Source organism: Periplaneta americana, chromosome 16 (assembly GCF_040183065.1).
Source record: "Periplaneta americana isolate PAMFEO1 chromosome 16, P.americana_PAMFEO1_priV1, whole genome shotgun sequence".
Taxonomy (NCBI): domain Eukaryota; kingdom Metazoa; phylum Arthropoda; class Insecta; order Blattodea; family Blattidae; genus Periplaneta; species Periplaneta americana.
The window spans coordinates 108,414,267-108,438,827 of record NC_091132.1 but is presented as its reverse complement, the minus strand read 5'-3'; the positions used below and the strand labels follow the sequence as shown (position 1 = coordinate 108,438,827).

The 24,561-nt window shown below is 36.9% G+C and overlaps 1 protein-coding gene across 2 annotated transcripts in view; it reads right to left on the bottom strand.

The window, feature by feature from the left end:
- Window positions 1-24,561, bottom strand: part of LOC138691036 (alkaline phosphatase-like) — a 94,218-nt gene that overhangs the window by 45,861 nt on the left and 23,796 nt on the right. For both annotated transcript variants that reach the window (XM_069812682.1, XM_069812681.1), the window contains exons 2-3: window positions 10,017-10,393; window positions 4,464-4,792 (exon numbers count right to left, since the gene is read on the bottom strand). In XM_069812682.1, the coding sequence (XP_069668783.1) occupies window positions 4,464-4,792; window positions 10,017-10,382 (695 nt within the window). In that variant the 5' untranslated portion in view covers window positions 10,383-10,393. The remainder of the gene's footprint in view (window positions 1-4,463; window positions 4,793-10,016; window positions 10,394-24,561) is intronic.

Here is a 24,561-nt window from a genome sequence, read left to right as displayed (position 1 = left end):
TCCATTAATATGAACACCCTTCAGCCTGTCTCTCTCAACAATAAAATAATTCCTTTCAGTGCTACTGTAAAAAACCTCGGCATCTATTTCGACTCTAATATGAACTGGAATACGCAAATCAGATATATCTGTAGAAAAGTTTTCTCTATCATGCATTCTTTGAAACGCCTGAAAAACGTCCTTCCTACCAAACTCAAACAAATTCTAGTACAGACTCTTGCAATGCCTCACTTGGACTCTTGTGATGTTTTATATAGCGACCTAAGTGCTGAACTTTCTGAAAAACTTCAACGTGTACATAATGTCTGCGTCCGATTTATTTTCAATATCCGCCGACATGATCATATATCGGAATAATTTCTACGACTCTCCTGGCTCCGCTTGCAAGATCGACGATTAGTACATTCTCTTTGCCTGCTATATCGAATTATACATGATTCCACACCTAACTACCTTGCCTCTCGGTTTACTCTCCTAGCTTCACGTCATAATCGAAATACACGTTCACAGCACAATCTGTTGCTATCAATACCACGTCATCAGACATCTCTGTACTCAAGTTCTTTCTCAATAGCCATGGCCCGCTCATGGAATTCGCTGCCGCTGGAAATCAGGGGTAGTCTTAGTCCTCAGTTGTTTCAAATTAGGTTATATAGAAATATTTTAAATGCAAAGAATTAGTTTTTAGGTATAATTTTTATTTATAAATATTATTATTATTATTATTATTATTATTATTATTATTATTATTTTACACAGTCATTACTTTATTTTTCCATTAACACATATATCTAGGTAATTGTCATTGTCTCAATGTAATACATGCTGTGCTGATCATACTAATTGTACTATTCCTTTAGTTGTGAGATTATATTCATATGTATTAATTATTTTTTATTATTGTTATTTTAAAGTTAATACTGATAGTGTATATGTATTCAATCTCCCTTTTTTACTTAATTATGTTTATCATTATTTTAAAGTTAATATTTGTATACAGGTCTGTATTTTTCTGTATGTGATTTGATCCTGGTTGAGTGGAAGAGAAGGCCTGATGGCCTTAACTCTGCCAGGGAAAATAAAACTATTATTATTATTATTATTATTATTATTATTATTATTACTATTATTATTATTATTATAGTAGTAATGGAACATGCAGTTAAAAAATACATACATACATACATACATACATACATACATACATACATTGAAACCTGTCTAAAGCGGCCATCTGAAATTACCTTGTAAAATGGTCGTTTTATCAGGTGGCCGCTTGATTAAGGTTGCAGTTTTTTATGAGTCAGCATGAAAATACTGTACTGAATTTCATTGACTTCTTAGTACTGTGCGCGTACAACAATCGTGCATATTAATGTCAGCCTCTTCCATTCTTGCAACTAGCCTTTTCAAAACTCGCTTGCGGTACCTCAATTTAAATGACTAGATAATACTTTGATGAAGGGACTGGAGGTGTGATGTATTTCGGGGAAGAAACATCAGTTTCACCGATCACATTGCGATTTTGTCATTTAATCTTGGAAGTGAAATCGCACAGCTAATTCTTAAACAATGATGAGGTCATCCAAGTTTTATTGTTGACAGTCCACTTCACCCCCAGTAAGCCCAGGTCAACATTTTTCTAACATCTCGGTTTCAATGATTTCCCTATCATTAAGAATGGTTCTTTTTATCCTGCAGCATTTCAAAAAAAGAGTAGGGTTATTCTGTCTTTTGCCAACTTCCTACCTTTACACTCTTTTTTCTTAAAACTTAAAGTTTTGTTAGGGAGGGCCCTGGAAAAAAAACCTGTTTCATTAACATTGTAAATGTCTCTGAGTTCATATTCCGCAAGAATTGAAGGAAGTCTATTTTTACCATTATTCAATAACATTGGTTACAATGTCACCTCCTTCACCAGACAGAACGAAATGCAATGTTATACCGTTTTCTAAAGCACTCTAACCACCCATTACTAGCAACAAAATTGCTTACATTGAGTTCTTTGGCAATTTCAAGAGCTTTCTCTTGAATCATAGGCCCACTTTCTGACAATTTCTTCGCCCTCGCACACTTGAATCATTCGTAAACGAAATCATTCATATTACTAAACACAGATTCTTTCTTACTTTTTGGCCACCACGCATATTTTTCTCCATTCTTTCAATATTTCATCTTTATTCTTAATCATACCGTTTATGTGTGTCCATTAAGATTTGAAAATTTCTCCTATTTTTCTCGCAGATGTTCCCTTCTCACTTTCTTCAATCATTTTTCGTCTCACCTCTAAACTACTCTAGATTTATTATTAGACATGATTTGTCTCTCAAACTAACTTCACAGTTCCTCTGAATCAACTGAATGGAAAGAAGATAAATTCGTAAAAGCTGGTCCAATAGACAATAGAGAAAGGTAGAAAGAGGAGGAAAAAATATAAAAATTCGAGTGGTTAACTATTGACCTAAAACATATTGCGACATTTTCGATAGAAAAAGTCAGTGTTTTAATCCTTTAAAAACCGAGTAAGAATTTATGGCTGTGCAGGGTCGGAGTGGACAGTGACAAAAGAGTCATAAAGCAGTAACCAACTAACCCCAAGATATGGAGGGTGTACTGTTGTACACTTAGCTATTGTCCTCGTGATATTGCTTCCTGTCCTCTAACCATCGAAAAAATAGGTCAGACAGTATCCATGAAAAGATTTCTTGCTGGACAGTGACTGTTATAGTCAGGTTCCAATCAAAATAGACCCCGGCCGCTGGCCGGCGCATGAGGTGGCCGCTAAATAAAGAGAGAATTTGTATTGATCTTATGGAAAAGCCAATTGGTTCCAGAGAAAATTGGCTTTTAGGCCAGGTGGCCGTTTAAATGAAGTGACCGCAAAGGCAGGTTTCACTGTACATACATACATACATACATACATACATACATACATACATACATACATACATACATACATACACACATTACATTCATTACATTACACTGAATATATGTTTCCTCTTTGGAGCTGACCATCGACATTTCAGACGTTTTGTTTGATCACAGTAATCCCACAGTCTATTACATAGGTACGTAGGGAATACGCATGCAATGACAGTTGAAATTTAGTTGCTAGCCACTAGGATCGCTACTATCGCCTCATCACAGACAATTCGAAATAGTACCGGTATAGTCTATTGTTCCTAAACCGGGAACGGAAACGACAACGAGAACGGAAATCTTGTTAAAATAAATGTATTTAAATGTGAGTATTCACAATTAATTTTCACGTTCCCGTTCAGAGCTCCGGTAAGCTTCTCGTTAATTATGAATGCTCACATTTAAATATATTTATTCTAACAAGATTTTCGTTCTCGTTGTAGTTTCCGTCCCCGGTTTATTGTGAACCAGCCTTCAGTTGCTAACCGCTTGGAGCGCTGTATCGCGAGAAATGCAAAAAGTCACGTCAAGCTTCGTGACTGTATGATATTAGACTGTGGTAATCCTTCAGTTCATAATTATGTGAATCTTTAGTTTAATTACGAAAAAGGAAGTCATCTTGCCTACGTATTTGAGTCCCCTGCCTATTCTATAGACCGACAAATATCGAGACATGCAAAATCCGACTTCACAGAGTCATAAGTAGCATGGGAAACTTACCAATCCTACATGTAACTTATTTTCGCAAAACTTGTAGTCTACTCTATCGAGTTTTGAAAAAAAAAACGCTCTTCAATTTATACGAAGAAAATACAACATCAAAACAAGAGTACATCAAAAGGGATTGCTTCGAGTTCATTCTCAAGCATATTCAGTGCGATGTAGCCACAATGTGCGATATTGTGTTGTGCCTCTAATTAGTGAGTGTTTGGGCTATAGCCTATCCTAATTGTCATATTATGAAGGAGGTGATTCTTGTACAAACCATAAAACGGAAGTTCTTCTTCTTCTTTGGGTTCTGATTTCAATTGAGTATAACCTAGACACAAAAGTGACCGGCTGCCATACTCCAAGTCCCTTGCGAAGATATTGGTTGATCTCGTCAGATCTTAGGTTCACACTTGAACAAATTTCTTACGTACCACTTCGCTATTTTTTTTCTCTTTGTTGTTTGTTGCTTTGTCTGTCCGTCTACAGATCATGTGTTAACTAATCTATAACAAAGATATATTCAAGGGGTAAATCAGATGCAGAATAAAAACCCTTTCACTAGTCGTGTGAATCAGGCATTGCCCGAAGTGAACTTGGACAAATCTGCGCTATAGGGGATGTATTTATGATTGTACGTGTTTTTAAATGTAGTTAATGAAAAGATATACGCTTAGACTATAATATCTTTACGTTTCATTTGGACTCAATCAGAATTCTGTGTTCTTAAATTCAAATCAAGACTCGTTAATTTTTTATAGAAATGGACACGTTGATACTGAATACGTTCGCTCCGCGTAACGAGAAAGTAGAACAACTCGCGCATTGCCTACCTGCCTGGCGAGTCCTCGACGAGTTGTCGTGCCACGTCTTTGACGCAGTCCCTGTATTCCGGCGGAACCTTGGAGTCGCACTCCCAGTATCGGTCGTTTATGTGAGCGTAGACTGCCGCCAGGGTGGCGTGCGTGACCCGGGTCGTGGTGGCGAACCCCGTCGACTTCCCGGCGGCTTGGGCCCACAGTATAATATTTTCCAGCTTTGCTAACTCGTTGACGGTAGCGTTGCACTCCGTGTACTTCACTCTGGGGTCCAGTCCAGCCACGTTTATGTTGACCTTCACTCCTGACAACATTGCAGTCGCTGTACCAGCTGAGTCCGGCACCTGGTAACAATGTCCAAGTATAGTACTGCAGTGACTAGGTCAGTGTGGCAGGAAGAAAATAACAGTTGCAATACAAACTGCAAACCTGTGTCATCCCGCCGGACTTGGACGGAGTGTACCAACATAAAATAGAGCTCGGTCTCAAGGACAAAGTGCAAAACGAGGAGGAAAGGAAGCTGAGAAGGAAGGTAATGGCCAAGCGTGGTATAATGGTGGATTTACTGGCGACAATAGCTATTGATTATTTCACGTGTAAACTTTACTGGCGTGCATGCAGTGTTTGGGAAAGTTAGTGGCATTCTAACTTTTCAGTGCGCCAGTGGTGACGCATGCGCAGGTGAATATTTCTGTCACACGTGTAAGCACAGAATTGCATGTAACTTACAGATGCCTACACAGTGCGATGATCATTTTCATCAAGTCTTGTAGATTTATTTATAAGAATGAGTAAGTGGAGCTCTGAGAAAATAATAGAAGCGTATGGGTCATTCCACATCAAATCACCAAGGCGCTCAAGCCGTCCGACTCAGATTTCTTTCAAAATTTGAGGGTTTGTTTAATCTGCCGAGCTAACTAAAACTGCCGAGTTTCATATCTCCTGTGCTTTTCGTTTTCTGTCGTGGCGTTTCAAACATGAAGAAAATCATATTTTTGTAAGCACACTGCTTCAATTAAAATTATATATCTCAACAAGTCTCCAGATAAATTTACAAAAATTGGGTGATACATTCTTAATATGTCATAGTTTTTATTGCTTATAGTTATACTTGTTTTCTGCAAGTATTCAATTACACTAAAAAAACATGGTAAAACAGTTTTCATATATACTTACTTACAAACAACTTCTAAGGAACCCGGAGATTCATTGCCGCCCTCACGTAAACCTGCCATAGGTCCCTAACCTGAGCAAGATCTACCATCATATCTCACCTCCCTCAAATCCATTTTAATATTATCCTCCCATCTGCATCTCGGCCTCCCCAAATATCTTCTTCTCTTCGGCCTCCCAACTAACACTCTATATGCATTTCTGGGTTCGTCCATACGTTCTACATGCCCTGCCCATCTCAAAAGTCTGGATTTAATATTCCTAATTATGTCAGGTGAAGAATACAATACGTGCAGTTCTACGTTGTGTAACTTTCTCCATTCTTCTGTAACTTCATCCCTCTTAGCCCCAAATATTTTCCTAAGCACCTTATTCTCGAACACCCTTAACCTCTTTTCCTCTCTCACAGTGAGAGTCCAAGTTTCACAACCGTACAGAACCACTGGTAATATAACTGTTTTTATAAATTCTAAATTTCAGGTTTTTTTAGAGGGAGTTTTCATATATGCATATTTCAAGAAGCAGGGCTTCTATTTTAAGGAAAAAAAATATATAATACGCCTCAATTAGTGATATAATCAACTGATAAGTTTAAACTTGGAATCAGCATAGGTTACAAAGATAAACATTATTATGTCACTGCAAGCGTAAGCTAATCGTCTAAGTCGCGATAATAAAATTATGTCCGACACATTCGTTGTATTAAATTATATTGGATCATATTACGTAATTTAACATGTACATAATTAGATTTTTTTCAATTATTTTGTTAAATCTGAAGTTCTGTATAAATGCTTACCTTTCATTGTTGAGATGAAATAGCCTGATTATCTTTCCAGACAGGATGCTGCGTTGTTTCAGCTTAGCAAGTATAATACCTATCCTAAACAGCAGGACTGTATGAAACTTGTGTTCCAGGCACTGCGGTGGATTTTGCAAATCGAACAGCAAGCATTTTTTCCTCTTCAGTATAGCTTTTTTTCAGGCACATAAACGGTATTAATGTTTGGGAGATGATCCTTTGTCTAGTCGTACAATTCCTTAGGTGTAATTATTTGTTAATCGGATGGTCTCTGCAAACTAGGACGAGCCGCAAACCTTTTAAGTGTCTCACCTACAACGTCGCATGTTCTTTTGCCATGCGATATGCAAAAATAATGCAATTCTGTTGGAAATCCAAAATCTTCTTCATGTAATGTGAGGTTCAGGATTTTTTTTTCTATTTTTATACTGAGCAGAGAATCCATCGGAGAAATAAATTATTTTTTGTGGTGAATTACAGATGTTTGTTTTAATGACTCCATTAGATATTTTTGAAACAGATGTACAGCTGTAGTGTCATGTTTCGGGCAGTGTGAACTTATTACCAGATTTTTAATAGAGACTGTATCGGATGATGATTCGTTATAATATATTACAAAAGTATGAATGGTTGTCTGCACATTAGTCCTGTGGTATGACTGAATTTCATCTTGGATTACGAAATAATAGTTTTCAGCGAAGTCGCATAACACAACAAGCTGACATGGCTGTAGAAATGATTTCATATCACGTAGAAACTTACTTTGTTCAGATGATATAAATGAGTGAGTCAGTAAATCACCAAGTTTCTCCAAGAGACAGTCGAAAAATTTGTCTGTGGGTTTCATTATGGTCTCAAGCGTTGATCGGTCAGTCGTCATCCACTGCTTGTAGGTCACTGATTCAATGAAGTTTTATTCGAAACATTTCTCTAAACCCTCTCTTATTTCGAATTGTTCAGGACATTCTGTACATTTCCTGAACAAGCAATTTATATGAGGAGGATTGCACACCATAGTAGCCAAGAAATGTTGATATGTTGGAAGGTATAAAGAAAAATTTTCTAGAAATCCACGTAGACCTGAAACTTTAATAAATTGCTTCCGCCATGAGTTTTACATTCTGATGAGTGATACAAACACAGACAGTATAGTTCCACTAACTCCAGCTAGAATACAATTTCTTGGTTTAAGAGCTGCAAATCTGGAGAATATTACCTTCATTTCAGGGTTAGAATTTTTAAACGCTGCATATAATTCATTTCTACTCATGTGATTTACTCCTTGATTCTTTAATCGTAACACAATACTTCTTACCAGGCATCATTCTGCTTAACTCGTCAGAACAATAGAATTCTTTAACTTTACCGGCAACAGCCGCGGTCAAGGGTTTTTCAGGTTTCGGATTTGGTGAACTCAAAATTCCCTTTTCCTTTGCCAGGACTTTGGCTTTCCGAATTATGTATTCGGAAGCTGAAGGGAACTCTTTTTTATATTATTTACGCTCCAGCTTTTAGGTAGTAGTGTCAAAATAGTGATTTTCTCACTTTTATCTGAATTCTGAAAATTTTCCTGCAACTGAGACAAAATTTCAGAATCAGGACTTGATGAAGGTCCTGGTTCCTTTTTAGGACTTCTTCAATATTTTCAAATTTCTGTCTCTTATATTTCTCTTCTTGTAAACTTTTTTGTTTAATAGGGAACACACCTTGGTCAAAAAGACTTGTATTTAATGAACTTACATTTGCTGTAGAGTCGACGTATTCTTCATTACTAGAGTCATTCTGAGGATTCTGCGTAATAGTATCATATTATATTTTTATTTCTTGGCGACACATAGCGCACACCTTTTGTTCCTGTTTTAAATCAGGAAATACATTAAGTATCCAAGATATAACACTTCTTAAATTTTTCCTCTAATTACTGTACAATGCCCTGATTTCTCGAAGGTATTGCAGCAAACATATAACTTAAAACGCGACTCCATTACATCGCACAAAACTACCACATACTACAAGAACTAACGACACTGCACTTGAAACAGATCGCACGTTTTGTATAAATTGAAGACTGTATAAACTATAACTCATGACGGCCTGACAGATCGACGTCGCAGATATTCAGACAAGTACGAACTCGCGCGCATGCAGTGTTGGTGTAAGATGGGTTTAAGTGCTACAAACTAATATATTTCTATATTTTTTACTGATATTCACACACAGAATACTTCAATTACAACTGTAGATATCAGGCAACGTGGTCCAACAACATGTAACATCGCCTGTCTCCGAATTGTAGCGAAGATACCCGAAGGGAACTTTGTTTGAGGAGAGCGGCCACTTTTTCTTTTGACAGCTGTACAGTATGTTGGATGCGTGTTATCCGCTGGGTAATTCTGTGTCACTTCATTCACCAGCATGAGGGTTACAACTCATTTTGATAAACACACAATAGTATACACGTATTTCACCTACAGTATTATTTAACACACAAACAGGCCCATGCCCTGAATCGTACTACCTAGCCACTTACGGTTATACAAAATGCACTTATTTACACAAGGCAGGAGACCTACCAGGCATGCGCGTTATCACAAAATGACATCATGTCTCTCGGGTACAGCGTGTTTCATAACTTATGACCACAAACATTACAGTTGCGACCCTACTTTTCTACGCCTTGTTTTATGGGTAGCAAATGATTGCGAAATGCCACACTTCACACCAATTACTTTGGCCTCATGCTTGTTCAGCCCACAATGTTTCGTCTCTTGTTAGTAAGCTTATTACGTGCGACGGTGCTCGCAATCTTCAAAAGTTGAGAACCCGTGCTGGTATAGAGACAATTTCCCTCACTTATCTACTACTGAATTACTGTATTCTCCCTCATTGTAATAGTGAACTTTATCATATTTAAAGTATAACTCAGTGATAGTTCATTGGACTGCAGGTGAAGAGGTCCCTGGTTCAAACCGAGATGCCCCCTAATTTTTACTATTACTTTTAATTCTTAATTGTTTCATATAGTTTCAATAAAATAGTTTTTGAAGCAGTTCGTTTAATTTGTGTATCTATGTTCCTTATTTAAAGTGGGTCTGCCATTGTTAAAACGCTTTATTGATTGATCTACACTGACAATTGAAAGTCAGTTAAAGACATTAGCATTAAAAGTATTTTTCGTGCACTACCGTATATGGGTAATATCAGTTTTTAAGGCGCTGAGATGGCTGTCTAAAAGATAATTCTGCTGTCACTCCATGATTGGGCACAAATCGTTTGGTAAAATAAGAGTTTCGTTAGCCCTATAATATTAATTTCTAGTGAGGCAATAGTGCTGCTTTGTAGTTCCACAAATGAATGAACGTTTTCATGTTTTAATACCCAATTTCATCTACCTGAGCAAACCTGCCTTGTAAAGTAACCTTAAGAGAAAACGGAAATGCTTTAATACTGTATATACTAACAAATATGAAAATTGAAATGTGGATATAACTTTTTTGGTATTACAGATTTAAAGCTAAAATATTTATTAGCTCCAAATTAATACTTTGCTTTATGTTCTATATTGTCCGTAACAATACGTAAACTTGGTTCACCTGATAATCGACTTCATAGGTCTTGGACAGTCCCACGTAGGGGAAATTCTCGAAACTCAGGCTGCTGTCCTCTCCGGAACCTCCTTGCTTTTGGTTCTTGTAGATTCGTGTGGCCGTTATGGTGGACATGCCCATTCCGTCCCCAATGAACAAGATCACGTTCTTGGCTATTTTACCCTTAGCTGCGGCCGCTTCTTGCTGGCGCCGAATTTCAAGATCAAGACGTTCTTGTCCTGATTGTATCCAGAAGTCCGCGCTTTCTTCTCTCGTAAGATGCATTCCTTCAACTTCGAGAAAGAAAAGCATCCACAGCCACAGTAGCGACACCTTCAGTGAATCCCTCTGATCTTGTTGAAGATGTGTCATTGTGCGTATGTCTATAACATATAAATATTCTTAATGTTAGAAAATAAATCAGGAAATAAACGGTACGGTATAAAATAACTTGCACATAAATAATTGTACCCATGATCGATACCAGGAGACTTATAATTTTTCAGATTTTCTATCGCAATTTCGACTTCTGAAAGTGTGAGTTCCGGTATAAATGGCTCAGCAGTTTGTATTTCAATTTCGTTCCGATCATTTCTATTTGGACTATGTATATTTAGTAGTTGCCCAAAATAATTTTTCCATCTGTTCAGGATTGAATGAGACTCTGCAAGCAAGTCACCACTATCATCCTTGATCACGTTTACCCTTGACTGATATCCATTCTTAAATTTCTTTATGCCCTTATATAAATCTCTAATGTTTTTATTTTCACTAGGTATTTGTTTGTACCTCATTCAGTTTTTTTCTTCAAGCAATCTCTCTTTTTATTCCCATGTGTACGATTTGCCACCTGTCTATTATTGAAATAATTATCTCTATTCGCCTCAACTGGATCCTGTAAGAATTTCAATTTTGGCTGTTTCCTTCTTTCTACTACCATGCAACAATCTTCATCAAACCACGGTTTCTTTTTCTTAGTTTCATAATAACCTATGCTCTGCTCAGCTGCAATTTTGATATTATCTCGGATATTTTCCCACACGCTAATAATATCAAACTCTTCCTCAACTTCGTCGGAACTTGCTAATACGGCAAACCTATTTGAAATTTCGACCTGATAATGTTGGTTAGTTTCCTCGTCCTTTAATTTCGACATATTGAATCTTCTAATATTAACTTGTTGCTCTACTCGCTTGGCTACTGATAGTCTTTCTCTTAGTTCTCCAATTACCAAATAGTGGTCAGAATTACAGTCTGCCCCCCCTGAAGGTTCGAATGTCTACTATACTAGTATGTCTACATTATTATTATTATTATTATTATTATTATTATTATTATTATTATTATTATTATTATTATTATATATAAAGAAAGACACTCTTTCAGCTTTCCCAATAACGGGACTGCCTCATTGGACAAAGCATAACATACAGAGTGAAAACAAAAACAGACCACGAAAGAGAAATGTGGGGAACGAACAAAACGGGGAAATTGAGTACAGGAATGATAATAGCATACATATAACAGACTTAAACGTAATAAACAAACGGATTAGACGTTCAAACAAAAGTTCTTCCTTTTTAGGAAACAAAGTACAGGTGGTTTTTTAAAATGGCAAGTGATCCTCTGATAGCGGCAAGGGAAACATCACGAATGAAGTCGTTGTTCAGCTGGAACTTCTTGCAGAAACAGACAAAGAGGCGAAGTATTGTGCCCCTAGCGCCAATCATTAGCCCTACTACTACAATGGAGGTGAGGTGATATTTCTCCAAATAGTATGGAACTGTGGGCTCATAAATTCTGCATTTTTCTGCTTGGACTTGTTGTTCACTGCACAAACAAGTACAGACCCCCAGAAAAAGAATGAGACGCTGGAATATTCGATGTGCTAGATAGAAGTCACTGCGCATGATCGGAGACTCCGACCACAGATGCTGGCTTATCTGAATAGCTCAGGCGGCTAAGGCTTCTGCGTGTTTGGGCCCTATAGTGGTGATTTTCTTATTTTCTTAATAACGTTAGAACGGAGTTTTTAGAGTCCTGCAATGAAATTGATTTTTAGTAAGTGTTAATGGTCATATACAATACAAAATTAAAAATTGTGTTATAAATATATAATTAATACATTAATTATGAAAAGATAATACTCGTAGTAAAAAAACTGTGACTCTGCGACATATATTTATCAAATACTATAATTTTGATCTTACGATGTCATTCTAAATGTGGTGATTTTTCTTTTTAATAAAAAGAGTGAAATTTAGAATAATAATAATAATAATAATAATAATAATAATAATAATAATAATAATAATAATAATAATAACGATAATAATACTTACTTACTTACTTACTGGCTTTTAAGGGACCCGGAGGTTCATTGCCGCCCTCACATAAGCCCGCCATCGGTCCCTATCCTGAGCAAGATCAATCCAGTCTCTATCATCATATCCCACCTCCCTCAAATCCATTTTAATATTATCTTCACATCTACGTCTAGGCCTCTCCAAAGGTCTTTTTCCCTCTGGCCTCCCAACTAACACTCTATATGCATTTCTGGATTCGCCCATACGTGCTACATGCCCTACCCATTTCAAACGTTTGGATTTAATGTTCCTAATTATGTCAGGTGAAGAATACAATGCGTGCAGTTCTGTGTTGTGTAACTTTCTCCATTCTCCTGTAACTTAATCCCTCTTAGCCCCAATTATTTTCCTAAGCACCTTATTCTCAAACACCCTTAACCTATGTTCCTCTCTCAAAGTGAGAGTCCAAGTTTCACAACCATATAGAACAACCGGTAACATAACTGTTTTATAAATTCTAACTTTCAGATTTTTTGACAGCAGAATGGATGATAAAAGCTTCTTAACCGAATAATAACAGGCATATCCCATATTTATTATGTGTTTAATTTCCTCCCGAGTATCATTTCTATTTGTTACTGTTGCTCCCAGGTATTTGAACATTTCCACGTTCTCAAAGGACAAATTTCGAATTTTTATATTTCCTTTTCGTACAATATTCTCGTCACGAGACCTAATCATATACTTTGTCTTTTCGGGATTTACTTCCAAACCTATCTCTTAACTTGCTTCAAGTAAAATTCCCGTGTTTTCCCTAATCGTTTGTGGATTTTCTCCTAACATATTCACGTCATCTGGATAGACAAGAAGCTGATGTAACCCGTTCAATTCCAAACCCTCTCTGTTATCCTGGACTCTCCTAATGGCACATTCTAGATCAAAGTTAAAAAGTAAAGGTAATAGTGCATCTCCTTGCTTTAGCCCACAGTGAATGGGACACGCATCTGACAGAAACTGACCTACTGTTCTCCAACCAGGAGATCAACCGTGAAAGGAATGTGCTTACTATTGCCTCATCTATTGGAACGAAGTAGATAAATAATATTACTGTTATAACGCCAGTTTAAAAACCATGCGCTCTCCTGCATATGTTATTTCCAGTATGAAGAGATTAAAAGACCAGGAGATTAACTGTGATCTAATTTTGTAACTAGGGTAGTATCAATATGTCTGTATCAATGTTATGGTTTGTGCTGTGAGAGCTAGCCAATATAGATAAGAGTACCCACGTGTGTGACCTTATGACATCTTATGACATCAACATTCATTCACAGTATTACCCCCTTTCGTCTCATCCGGCGGAGACTTTCTCGTGGTTGGAGCACAGTATACGGACTCTGCTGTACGTTTCATTGAGACACATTTTAATTAATTGCACTAGTTTCTTGGGAATACCAAATTCAATAAGAATATCATATAAACCTTCTCTTTTAACCGAGTCATATGCCTTTTTGAAATCTATGAATAACTGATGCACTGTACCCTTATACTCCCTTTTTTTCTCCATTATCTGTCGAATACAAAATATCTGATCAATAGTTCATCTATTACGCCTAAAACCACACTGATGATCGCCAATAATTTCATCTACATATGGAGTTAATCTTCTCAAAAAAATATTCGACAAAATTTTGTACGACGTCAAATAATAATAATAATAATAATAATAATAATAATAATAATAATAATAATAATAATATATATTACATAATAATAATAATAATTATTATTAACAACAAGCATCGGGACTGATTTTAAATAGCTATAACAAGTACATTTAATTACTAAGCACTTATCCAGGCTTTTGATCTTACTGCAGACAGGTGTCGTTCCACCTGACAAGGATAACGACGAGTCCACGACTGGACATTGGTGCTTGTCGCGGTCCATGTCGTGAACCTCGTCTTGGTTCATGTCTTGGTCATTATCGTGATTCTTGTCGTGATCCTTATCATGGTCCTTTTTGTCTTTCTTTTGATCCTAATCTTGATTCTTCTTGCTTTTGTCGTGATCCTTATCTTGGTCCTTATTGTCTTTGTCTTTGTCCTTCTCGCGATTTTTGTCTTGTTGTGGTGGTACAATTTAAGTTATGGTCTTTGTTGCCTCAGTATTGGTCCTTGTCATAATCCTTATTGTGATTCTTGTTGTGATGCTTGTCGTTGTCCATGTCATTATCATAGGTAGGAAGTTCGTACCAAAACAGTAGATTTCAGTTGACTACAGCGAGGAGTATAGAATACGTCACTAAATTATTTGTTTATTTTATTTTATTTTTTATGTTGTTGATTAATTTTTTTCAATTATAGTTTATTTTTGCGTCTCTCCCTGCTTCCCCTCGCTACAGACGATAAGCAGCATATTTCACATACACAACGCATGTTGGCATTCTGTGGAGCTGTGTAGAGTCGTGAATATTTCGAATAATATTCTTAATTTACATTAATATTTTAGGTTCTAAACAAAGTGAGCTATTCTCTTATTATTGTATTATTTACGTAATGTTAATATTATGCATGTTTCCAAAAAAGTAAACTCATCTCTTATTAAATAATTATGCAAACAGAAGTGTGTAACACTTATTATTTTTCGTTCAATGTTGATGTCTCGTGCTGCTATGCATTCGATTGTATTACAGTCCAAGTTCAACATAGGAATTACTATACGAACTTCCTAGCTGTCATTACAATAGAAATGAAACATTTTCTTGACATTAATGGGTTTAATGTTATATACCACATACGAGATACACTATTAAATTCACAAAGTAGTTGTTCAACTGATGATAGTAAGATATACTGTATCATATTTCACATTTGCTCCAGTAACGTCTTGTGACGTAGAACGAATATTTTCAGAATACAAATAGGCCTATTGTTTTTTTTTTCTGAACCTAGAAGGAATATTTCTTTTGATAAAATGAAAATGTACATTGTTATTTGTTATAATAACGCTAGACTTATAATTGTCTACTTTATATATATGTATATATATATATATATATATATATATATATATATATATATATATATATATGGATATATTATTTTAGTTTGGAAGTTACGAAGATTATAGTTACAAATTATTGTTTTTTTTTTATATTATTCGTTTATTATTTTCTAAGGCTGTGGACGATTGGAATATATGTTTGGTTATCACCCGACTGTACATGTTTGTCGTTCTGTTTCACTGACATTGAGAAATGCGCTATTACTTTTCATTCGGTAGAGATATATAGTCCAAGCTCATACAACTTAACTTCTTGGCTCTGGTAATAATCTTTATTATGTTTTTTTTTTTATTTTATTGGGTTATTTTACGACGCTGTATCAACATCTAAGTTATTTAGCGTCTGAATGATATGAAGATGATATTGCCGGTGAAATGAGTCTGGGGTCCAGCACCGAAAGTTATCCAGCATTTGCTCCTATTGGGTTGAGGGAAAACCCCGGAAAAAACCTCAACCAGGTAACTTGCCCCGACCGGGATTCGAACCCGGGCCACCTGGTTTCGCGGCCAGACGTGCTGACCGTTACTCCACAGGTGTGGACTCTTTATTATGTTCCTTGTCTTTATTCTTTTCTGGTCGTCTTCATGTTCCTTATCGTTATCCTTGTCTTCTTTGTCGTAATCCTTATCACGTTTGTTTTGCCATGGTATACCATTACCATTGTTGTTTTTTCATGGTCATTATCGTGTCTTGGTCCCTATTGTGGCCTTGATCCCTATCGTGATCTTGGTCCTTATCTTCTTCTTTGCTCTTTTTTCGATCCTTATCGTGGTTGTTTCATCGTCCTTATCGTGATCTTTGTTGTGCTCCATGTCGTGATCATTACCCTGTTTTTTCGGTCCTTAATGTGAAACTTATCATGACGGTCGTCATAGTCTATGTCGTCTTCCTTGTGGTCTTATTGTGGTCCTTGTCGTTTTTTAGTTGGTTATTTAACGACACTGTATTAACTACTAGGTTATTTAGCGTCGATGAGATTGGTGATAGCGAGATGGTATTTGGCGGAGATGAGGCCGAGGATTCGCCATAGATTACCTGGTATTCACCTTATAGAAAAACCCAACCAGGTAATCAGTCCAAGCAGGGATAGAACCCGCGTTCGAGTGCAACTTCAGACACGCACCGACAGAGCCACGCCGGTGACCGTCCTTGTCGTTTTCCTTGTCTTTGTCCCTATTCCTGTTTCTCTTAAAGGTCGCTGTTGTCTTTCTCATAGTTTTTATAGTAGCCCTGGTCCTTATCGTAATCTTCATCCGTCCATTGTCACTGTCCTTATAGAGGTCCATGTCGTGATCCTTATTGTGGTTGTATTGACCAATATCGTGAGACATCGTGGTCATTGTCATTGTCCTTGTAGTGGTCCATGTCGTTATACTCATCATTGTCATTATCCTTGTAGTGGCGTTTATCGTGATTTTTATCATAGTGCTTGGTTCGGCGCATATCGTGATCCTTTTCGTTGTCCTTGTTGTCTTTGTCGTGGTGGTTTCGTGGTCCTTGTATTCATTATTGTACTCTATATTGTGCTCGTTATCGTGATCCCTGACGTTCTTATCTTTGTGCTCTTTGTAAGCCTTATTGGCTTTGTCATGTTCCTTATCATAATCCTTGTTTTCTTTTTCGTGGTTCCTATCACGGTCCTGTTTATTGTAATGGTTTTTATCGTTATTGTAATGGTCTTTATCGTCCTTCGTTTTGTCCTGTCATGGTCTTTATCGTGGTATTTGTTATCTTATGGTCCTTATCATGGTATTTGGTGTCTTAAGATCCTTATCGTGGTCTTCTTGTGGCTCGTGTCTTGATACATATCTTGGTCCACGTCGTGATCCTTGTGGTTCGTGTTGTGATCCTTACCGTGATCCTTGTAGTCCATATCGTTGTCCTTATTGTGATCCTGATTGTCCATGTCATCAACAAGCCATCGTATGACCATTCCCAAAAAACTCCGTACCTAACTCCTAACTACTACAGGCCAACATTCTCCCCGCTTTATCTAAGGCTCTAGAACGAATAGTTTATACACAATTGACAAGTCTTCTCAGCGCTTTTTATGTAGACCTATTAGATCCTTATCAATCTGGCTTCAGGCCGGGGCACAGTACGACCACTGCACTACTTACCGTGACTAAGAATATTCGTGATGCCATGGACAATAGCCAAATGGCTATACTTGCTCTTCTTCACTATAGTAAAGTTTGCGACTCTGTTGACATTAACATTCTATTAGCAATGGTAGGGAACATTTCCTCTTGCTTGAGACTCGCTAGATAAAGAATTTTTCCTCTTACTTGAGACTTGCTAGGTAGAGAATGTTTCTTTTTCCTTGAGATTCGATAGGTAGGGAATGTTTCCTCTTTCTTGAGACTCAATTGGTAGGGAATGTTTCCCCTTTCTTGTGACTCAATAAGTAGGGAATGTTTCCTCTTCCTTGAGACTCGCAAGGTAGGGAATATTTCCTCTTTCTTGAGACTCGCTAGGTAGGGAATGTTTCCTCTTCCTTGAGACTCGCAAGGTAGGGAATGTTTCCTCTTCCTTGAGACTCGCAAGGTAGGGAATGTTTCCTCTTTCTTGTGACTCAATAAGTAGGGAATGTTTCCTCTTCCTTGAGACTCACAAGGTAGGGAATATTTCCTCTTTCTTGAGACTCGCTAGGTAGGGAATGTTTCCTCTTCCTTGAGATTCGCAAGGTAGGGAATGTTTCCTCTTCCTTGAGACGCAATAGATAGGAAATGTTTCCTCTTCCTTGAGAATCGATAGGTAAGGAATGTTTTCTCTCTCTTGAGACTCGCTATGTAGGGAATGTTTTCTCTTCCTTGAGACTCGCGAGGTAGGAAATATTCCTCTTCTTTGAGACTCGCTAGGTAGGGAATATTCCTCTTCCTTGAGACTCGATAGGTAGGGAATGTTTTCTCTTCCTTGAGACTCGCTAGGTAGGGAATTTTTTCTCTTTCTTGAGACTCGATAGGTAGGGAATATTTCCTCTTCCTTGAGACTCGATAGATAGGGAATGTTTTCTCTCTCTTCAGACTCGCTAGGTAGGGAATGTTTCTCTTCCTTGAGACACGCTAGATAGGAAATATTCCTCTTCTTTGAGACTCACTATGTAGGGAATATTCCTCAACCTTGATACTCGATAAGTAAGGAATGTTTTCTCTTCCTTGAGACTCGCTAGGTAGGGAATGTTTTCTCTTTCTTGAGACTCGCTAGGTAGGGAATATTCCTCTTCCTTGAGACTCGATAGGTAGGGAAGTTTCCCTTTCCTTGAGACTCGCAAGGTAGGGAATATTTCCTCTTCCTTGAGACTCGCTATGTAGGGAATGTTTTCTCTTCCTTGAGACTCGCTAGGTAGGAAATATTCCTCTTCTTTGAGACTCACTATGTAGAGAATATTCCTCTTACTTTATACTCGATAAGTAGGGAATGTTTTCTCTTCCTTGAGACTCGATAAGTAGGAATGTTTTCTCTTCCTTGAGACTCGATAGGTAGGAAATATTCCTCTTCTTTGAGACTCACTATGTAGGGAATATCCCTCTTCCTTGAGACTCGATAAGTAGGGAATGTTTTCTCTTTCTTGAGACGCGATAGATAGGGAATATTTCTCTTCCTTGAGACTCGATAGGTAGGAAATATTACTCTTCTTTGAGACTCACTATGTAGGGAATATCCCTCTTCCTTGAGACTCGATAAGTAGGGAATGTTTTCTCTTTCTTGAGACTCGCAAGGTAGGGAATGTTTTCTCTTTCTTGAGACTCGCAAGGTAGGGAATGTTTTCTCTTTCTTGAGACTCGCAAGGTAGGGAATGTTTTCTCTTTCTTGAGACTCGCAAGGTAGGGAATGTTTTCTCTTTCTTGAGACTCGCAAGGTAGGGAATGTTTTCTCTTTCTTGAGACTCGACAGGTAGGGATTGTTTTCTCTTCCTTGAGACTCGCTAGGTAGGGAATATTCCTCTTCCTTGAGACTCGCTAGGTAGGGAATGTTTTCTCTTGCTTGAGACTCGCCTCGGGTAGAAAATGCAAAGCCTCGGGTAGATAACATCAACTTGTCACTCAATAGTCTAAATGAACATTTTGTCACTGCTCCACCTGAACCATTACATAAGCAAGAGACTCTTGAATTTCTCAGATCTTACCCCCAACCTGTGTGGGATAAATTCTTCTTTAAATACATTAACCCGACTGACGTAATGAAGACGCTGCGACGTATGAAATCTAAAGCCCAAGGTATAGACAATATAAATATCACTCTCCTGTATAAAATAATAGATGTGATCCTGCCGACCATCACACATATATTCAATGCATCTATTATGACTGGGTCCTACCCCTCACTCTGGAAAATGGCATTAGTGAAACCTTTACCTAAATCTAACACACCTTCTACAGTAAACCAATACAGACCGATATCAATTCTTCCCACTCTTTCAAAAGCATTAGAATATATTGTACATGGACAACTTATGAACTATCTCGACGAACACAAACTCCTTGATGACTATCAATCGGGTTTTAGACATGGACACAGCACTTCTACAGCCCTACTTAAAGTGACTGAGGACATCCGTGAAGCTATGGATAGGGGTGAAGTAACGGCACTAACTCTTCTCGATTTCAGCAATGCCTTTGGTTCTGTTGATATCGACTTGCTTCTTGCAAAGATGAAGGCTTTGCACCTGTCAGACAATACCTTGAGCTGGATGGACTCCTACCTATGTGACCGCCAACAGTGTGTTTCACTTGATAATCAATTCTCCCAATGGAGATGCACAAAGGCGGGAGTGCCGCAGGGCTCCGTATTAGGACCACTACTTTTCTCTATCTACATTAATGACGTATCAAAGAACTTACAGTATTGCCGATATCACCTCTATGCCGACGACCTACAACTTTACATACATTCCAGACCCAATACGATCAATGAATCGATTGACAAGTTAAATTGTGACCTAGCCACTGTCTCCACTTGGGCGGCCAATTTCGGACTCGCACTTAATCCAAGTAAGACTCAAGCCATAATTATTGGACATAAGCGTTTAGTTAACTCCCTTAATAACAGTGATCTTTCAGTTGTTACCCTTAACAACACGCTAATCCCTTATTCATCTGTCGTAAAAAATCTTGGCTTCTTTTTTGATAATAATCTAAGTTGGAATTTTCAAGTTAAAGAAACGATAAAAAAAATCTGTTCCTCCATTCACTGTTTGAGTCGCTTGAGAAACTTCTTGCCCCAGCAACTAAAACTTACCCTAGTGCAAACCCTAGTAACGCCGCACTTCGATTATTGTGACGTTTTGTTAAGTGACCTAAGTTCTGAATTGTCAGTCAAGTTACAGCGAGCTCAGAATATGTGCGTCAGATACGTGTGCAACATCCGACGTTATGATCACATATCACCGTCCTTCGCAAGTCTCTCGTGGCTCCGACTTAAAGAACGTAGAACTTTACACTCTTTGTCTTTACTCTTTCGAATTCTGCACACTTCAACACCAAATTACCTTTCGTCTCGTTTCTCTTATCTATACTCTAACCACGACGTAAATACCAGATCACTTATCTGTGGCACGCTAAGTATACCTCTTCATAGAACATCTTGTTATTCATCATCTTTTACAATATCCACCTCGCGTCAATGGAATTCCTTGTCACAAAGTATTAGGGGCTGCAAGACAATAAACACCTTTAAGAACAGCTTAAAAGATAACCTTATTAGCATTTCACTCCAATCATACTGATTTAAACTATCACTGACTACATTGTTACTTTTTTCTTTAGACATCATCCTGATTGTGCTGTATTTTAATTGTCTCGTAATAATCTCTTTCTATTATCTAATATTATTTGAAATATATTAACATTCTATGTATTTTAGTTTAATTCTGCTACACAGTTTATTTCAGTGTTTAATTAATAGTTCATAGTATTTTGTTGCTTAATTTGTAAATAACTTTTGTATACATGTAACTCTCATCTAAATCAAATTGTTGGATTCTTTGTAAGTTCATGCATATGTATATACACTTTTTGCTGGTTGAGTGGAAGAGAAGGCCTTACGGCCTTAACTCTGCCAGCTAAAATAAATCATTATTATTATTATTATTATTATTATTATTGAGACATTTGTTGTTTTATTTTTAAAATACATTATAGTATTAGTATTTTTTAGTATTTATTTATTTAACCTGGTAGAGATAAGGCCGTCAGGCCTTCTCTGCCCCTCTACCAGGAGATTCCAACTACAATATGAACAATAAAATTACAATTAGTGTTAGTATTATTATAATTCTAGTCTTAAAAAAAAGTCACTGAAATAAAAAAAAATCCTCAAAAAATTCTGCTGATTACACTTAGGGCACAAATGCAGGTATGTTAACTATATTTCGGGTCTCTGCACATACATCTTATATCGTAATCATGTATGAATTATAGTATACTCTCAGGACTCAGGAGGTTAAGACTCGCTAATTAGGGAATGGTTCCTCTTTCCTGAGACTGTCCAGGTACGGAAGTTTTTCTCTTTCTTGAGACTCGCTTGTAAAGTTTGCTTGTTGTGCATGAATGAATTTCCGCAGACGCTGTTATTTTTGCAGAGTTCTAAATAATGTAAATTTTTAATATGAAAATAAATAAAATGAATAAAATCACACTATAAGCCACTGCTGTCTTTTGACTTTTGTATGAATTTTTAAAATACCCACTTTCGTAAGTGAATATACAGTATTAAAAATAATTAGAATGTGCAGAATTATTGGACATATGTAGACTACTTAAACTACATAATTTATAAATATTATATTTTAGGAATAAGTCTAACTTATGTCCTTTATGGAAAAAGGAAAAAAAAATCTATTTCCTATGTTGATTCTTACTAGATTATTTCATCTAAGTATACAGTGTCCGAAAAGTCACTCAACTGAATATAGTAATTTGTAGTATTGTACGAGTAATAATACAGATACTGGTATTTTGAATTTACTTCGAATGAAATGTAACTGATAGGCCACAGGACTTGTGCAGGCATTGCTGGACATCTGTTGGGATCATTTCAAGCACAACTGTGTTCAGTGCACAGAAACTTTTCGAACACTGTATAAATATAGGAACATCATTCGCAAGCATGACAGTGAGAAAAATATGTTAATTTCGTGACACTATTTTTTTATTTTCTTAATAATAATAATAATAATAATAAATAATAATAATAATAATAATAATAATAATAATAATAATAATAATACGTTGCGCTACAGTCGGAGCAGACCGGACGATCAATCAACCAGATTGGAAGTATCGTATGGTTAGGACGTTGGTTTCCTCAGCCGTGATAGTTGGCAGCTGATTGTCGTAACCGGATTGCGACGATGAACTGTGCAGTTCACACAGTTAACCTGTACGTTCCGCCGAAACCATGACTGCAACTGCTACCAAGAAACATGATATAGCCTACTTACTTTTATTTTGTCTCTTTTTACAACTTTTTAAATATTAACGAAACCTGCTCTTGAGTAAATACACTTGCCTAACCTATTGCATCACATATTTTGTATTTTGAATATAATCTCGTAAAATAACGATAAACCAATTTTTTATCGTTATAGACACTTACGTTCATATATACGTTCACACATAGATTTATCATTCTTGCTATAACAATTTTTTTACAAAAAAAATAATAGCTAGATATGTTTAAACTGCTCCAACGTTCCCTACATACGAAACAGAAACTTTTTTTAAATAGACATAACCAAAAGAAGTGAATGAGTAATCCTTCCCTTTTCTTATCGTACAAATACTTAATTAGTCCATAACACCATATACCGCACACACATAGGCTTTTCACTCTTGCTAGAGCACATTCGTGAAACAAAACAAAACATCGCCCAATATGTTTTAACTCTCCAACATACCATATGTACGAAACCAAGACCTAGAATCCTAAACATAGCCAAAATAAGTGAATGATTAATCCTTTCCGTTTCTTGTCGTAAAAATACCTTAATTATTCAATAACCTCATATTTAAACAAAAACCAAGGAGCACTAAAATATTAGAAATACGTATTACAAACACTTACAATTGTTCATCACCGTATACCTTGAAGCTACGTGTCTTACAGGTGCAATAATTTCAGTTCCTGAAAATTCTGAGACTATATGCCACTGCACTTTCGTTCAAAATGTTTTCGTTCTGTTTTTTAGTATTTTGAAAACTTCCTCCATTGTGTGTGCTGATGCAGCAAGCCAAGCCTTCACGAATATAGAGTCTACTGACAATAAAGTTTGATGCTTGTCGTTCAGTTGTGACGTGGGCATATCTGCTGTAATAGATTTTTTGCGCCGTCCCAAGATGTTTTTGCAGTTCCACAACTAGTTATTCGGTGTTTCAGCGTGTCTAAGAAACCGCATGTTTTACATACAAGCGAGTCCGTCAGATGGTGTCGGTGTTTCCTTTCTTCCGTCGGTAAAATTTGGTTGTCTGCCATGCATTAGGAATAATGGCCAGATGAATATTGTGCCACATTTTGTGCCAGCGTTGATTCGGAAATTGTTCAACAATACATGGGGTAAATGAACACTGTTCTTCATGATATGTTTATAAATTAATTTTGTTTATTGTTTCGTGAGGAGTTTTGGAGGGTATGACTCTATTAACTGCCATAAGTTTTGTAACGCCTTTGGCAGAGTCCGTGGATATCTAGAGTACCGTAATTCTTTGCGCCGGCAAATGCCGACAAATCCGCCATTGTTATTCCAGCGCGCGCTATGCAGTATATAGTTGTTGGGGAAAGAATGTAATGTAAGTGCGAAAAAGTGCAGTGCTGCTGTGTTCAGAACTGTACACAGAGAACTGAAAAAGGCGCACATTTGTTTTCTCTGTGACAAGGTGGAAGAAATAAGGAAAAAGGAAAGAAGTGACTTTAAATATAAAAAGGAACGACCCGCTACCTAAGCGAGCATACATTGTGAGATTAATGAATGACTGTATTTTGATATTTATTTTTTCAAAATTTGGGCCCCAAAATATTTTTGTAAAACTAATCTAGAATGTAAGTTGTTTCAGCAATGATATTTCTACATAAAACAAGTGAAAATTACGTAACTTACCAATTAGGATCTGTGTCAAATTTTTACTATCTTCTCCCTTTCAAACCCAGCATTTCTCAATTTAATCCTAATTGCTATTTG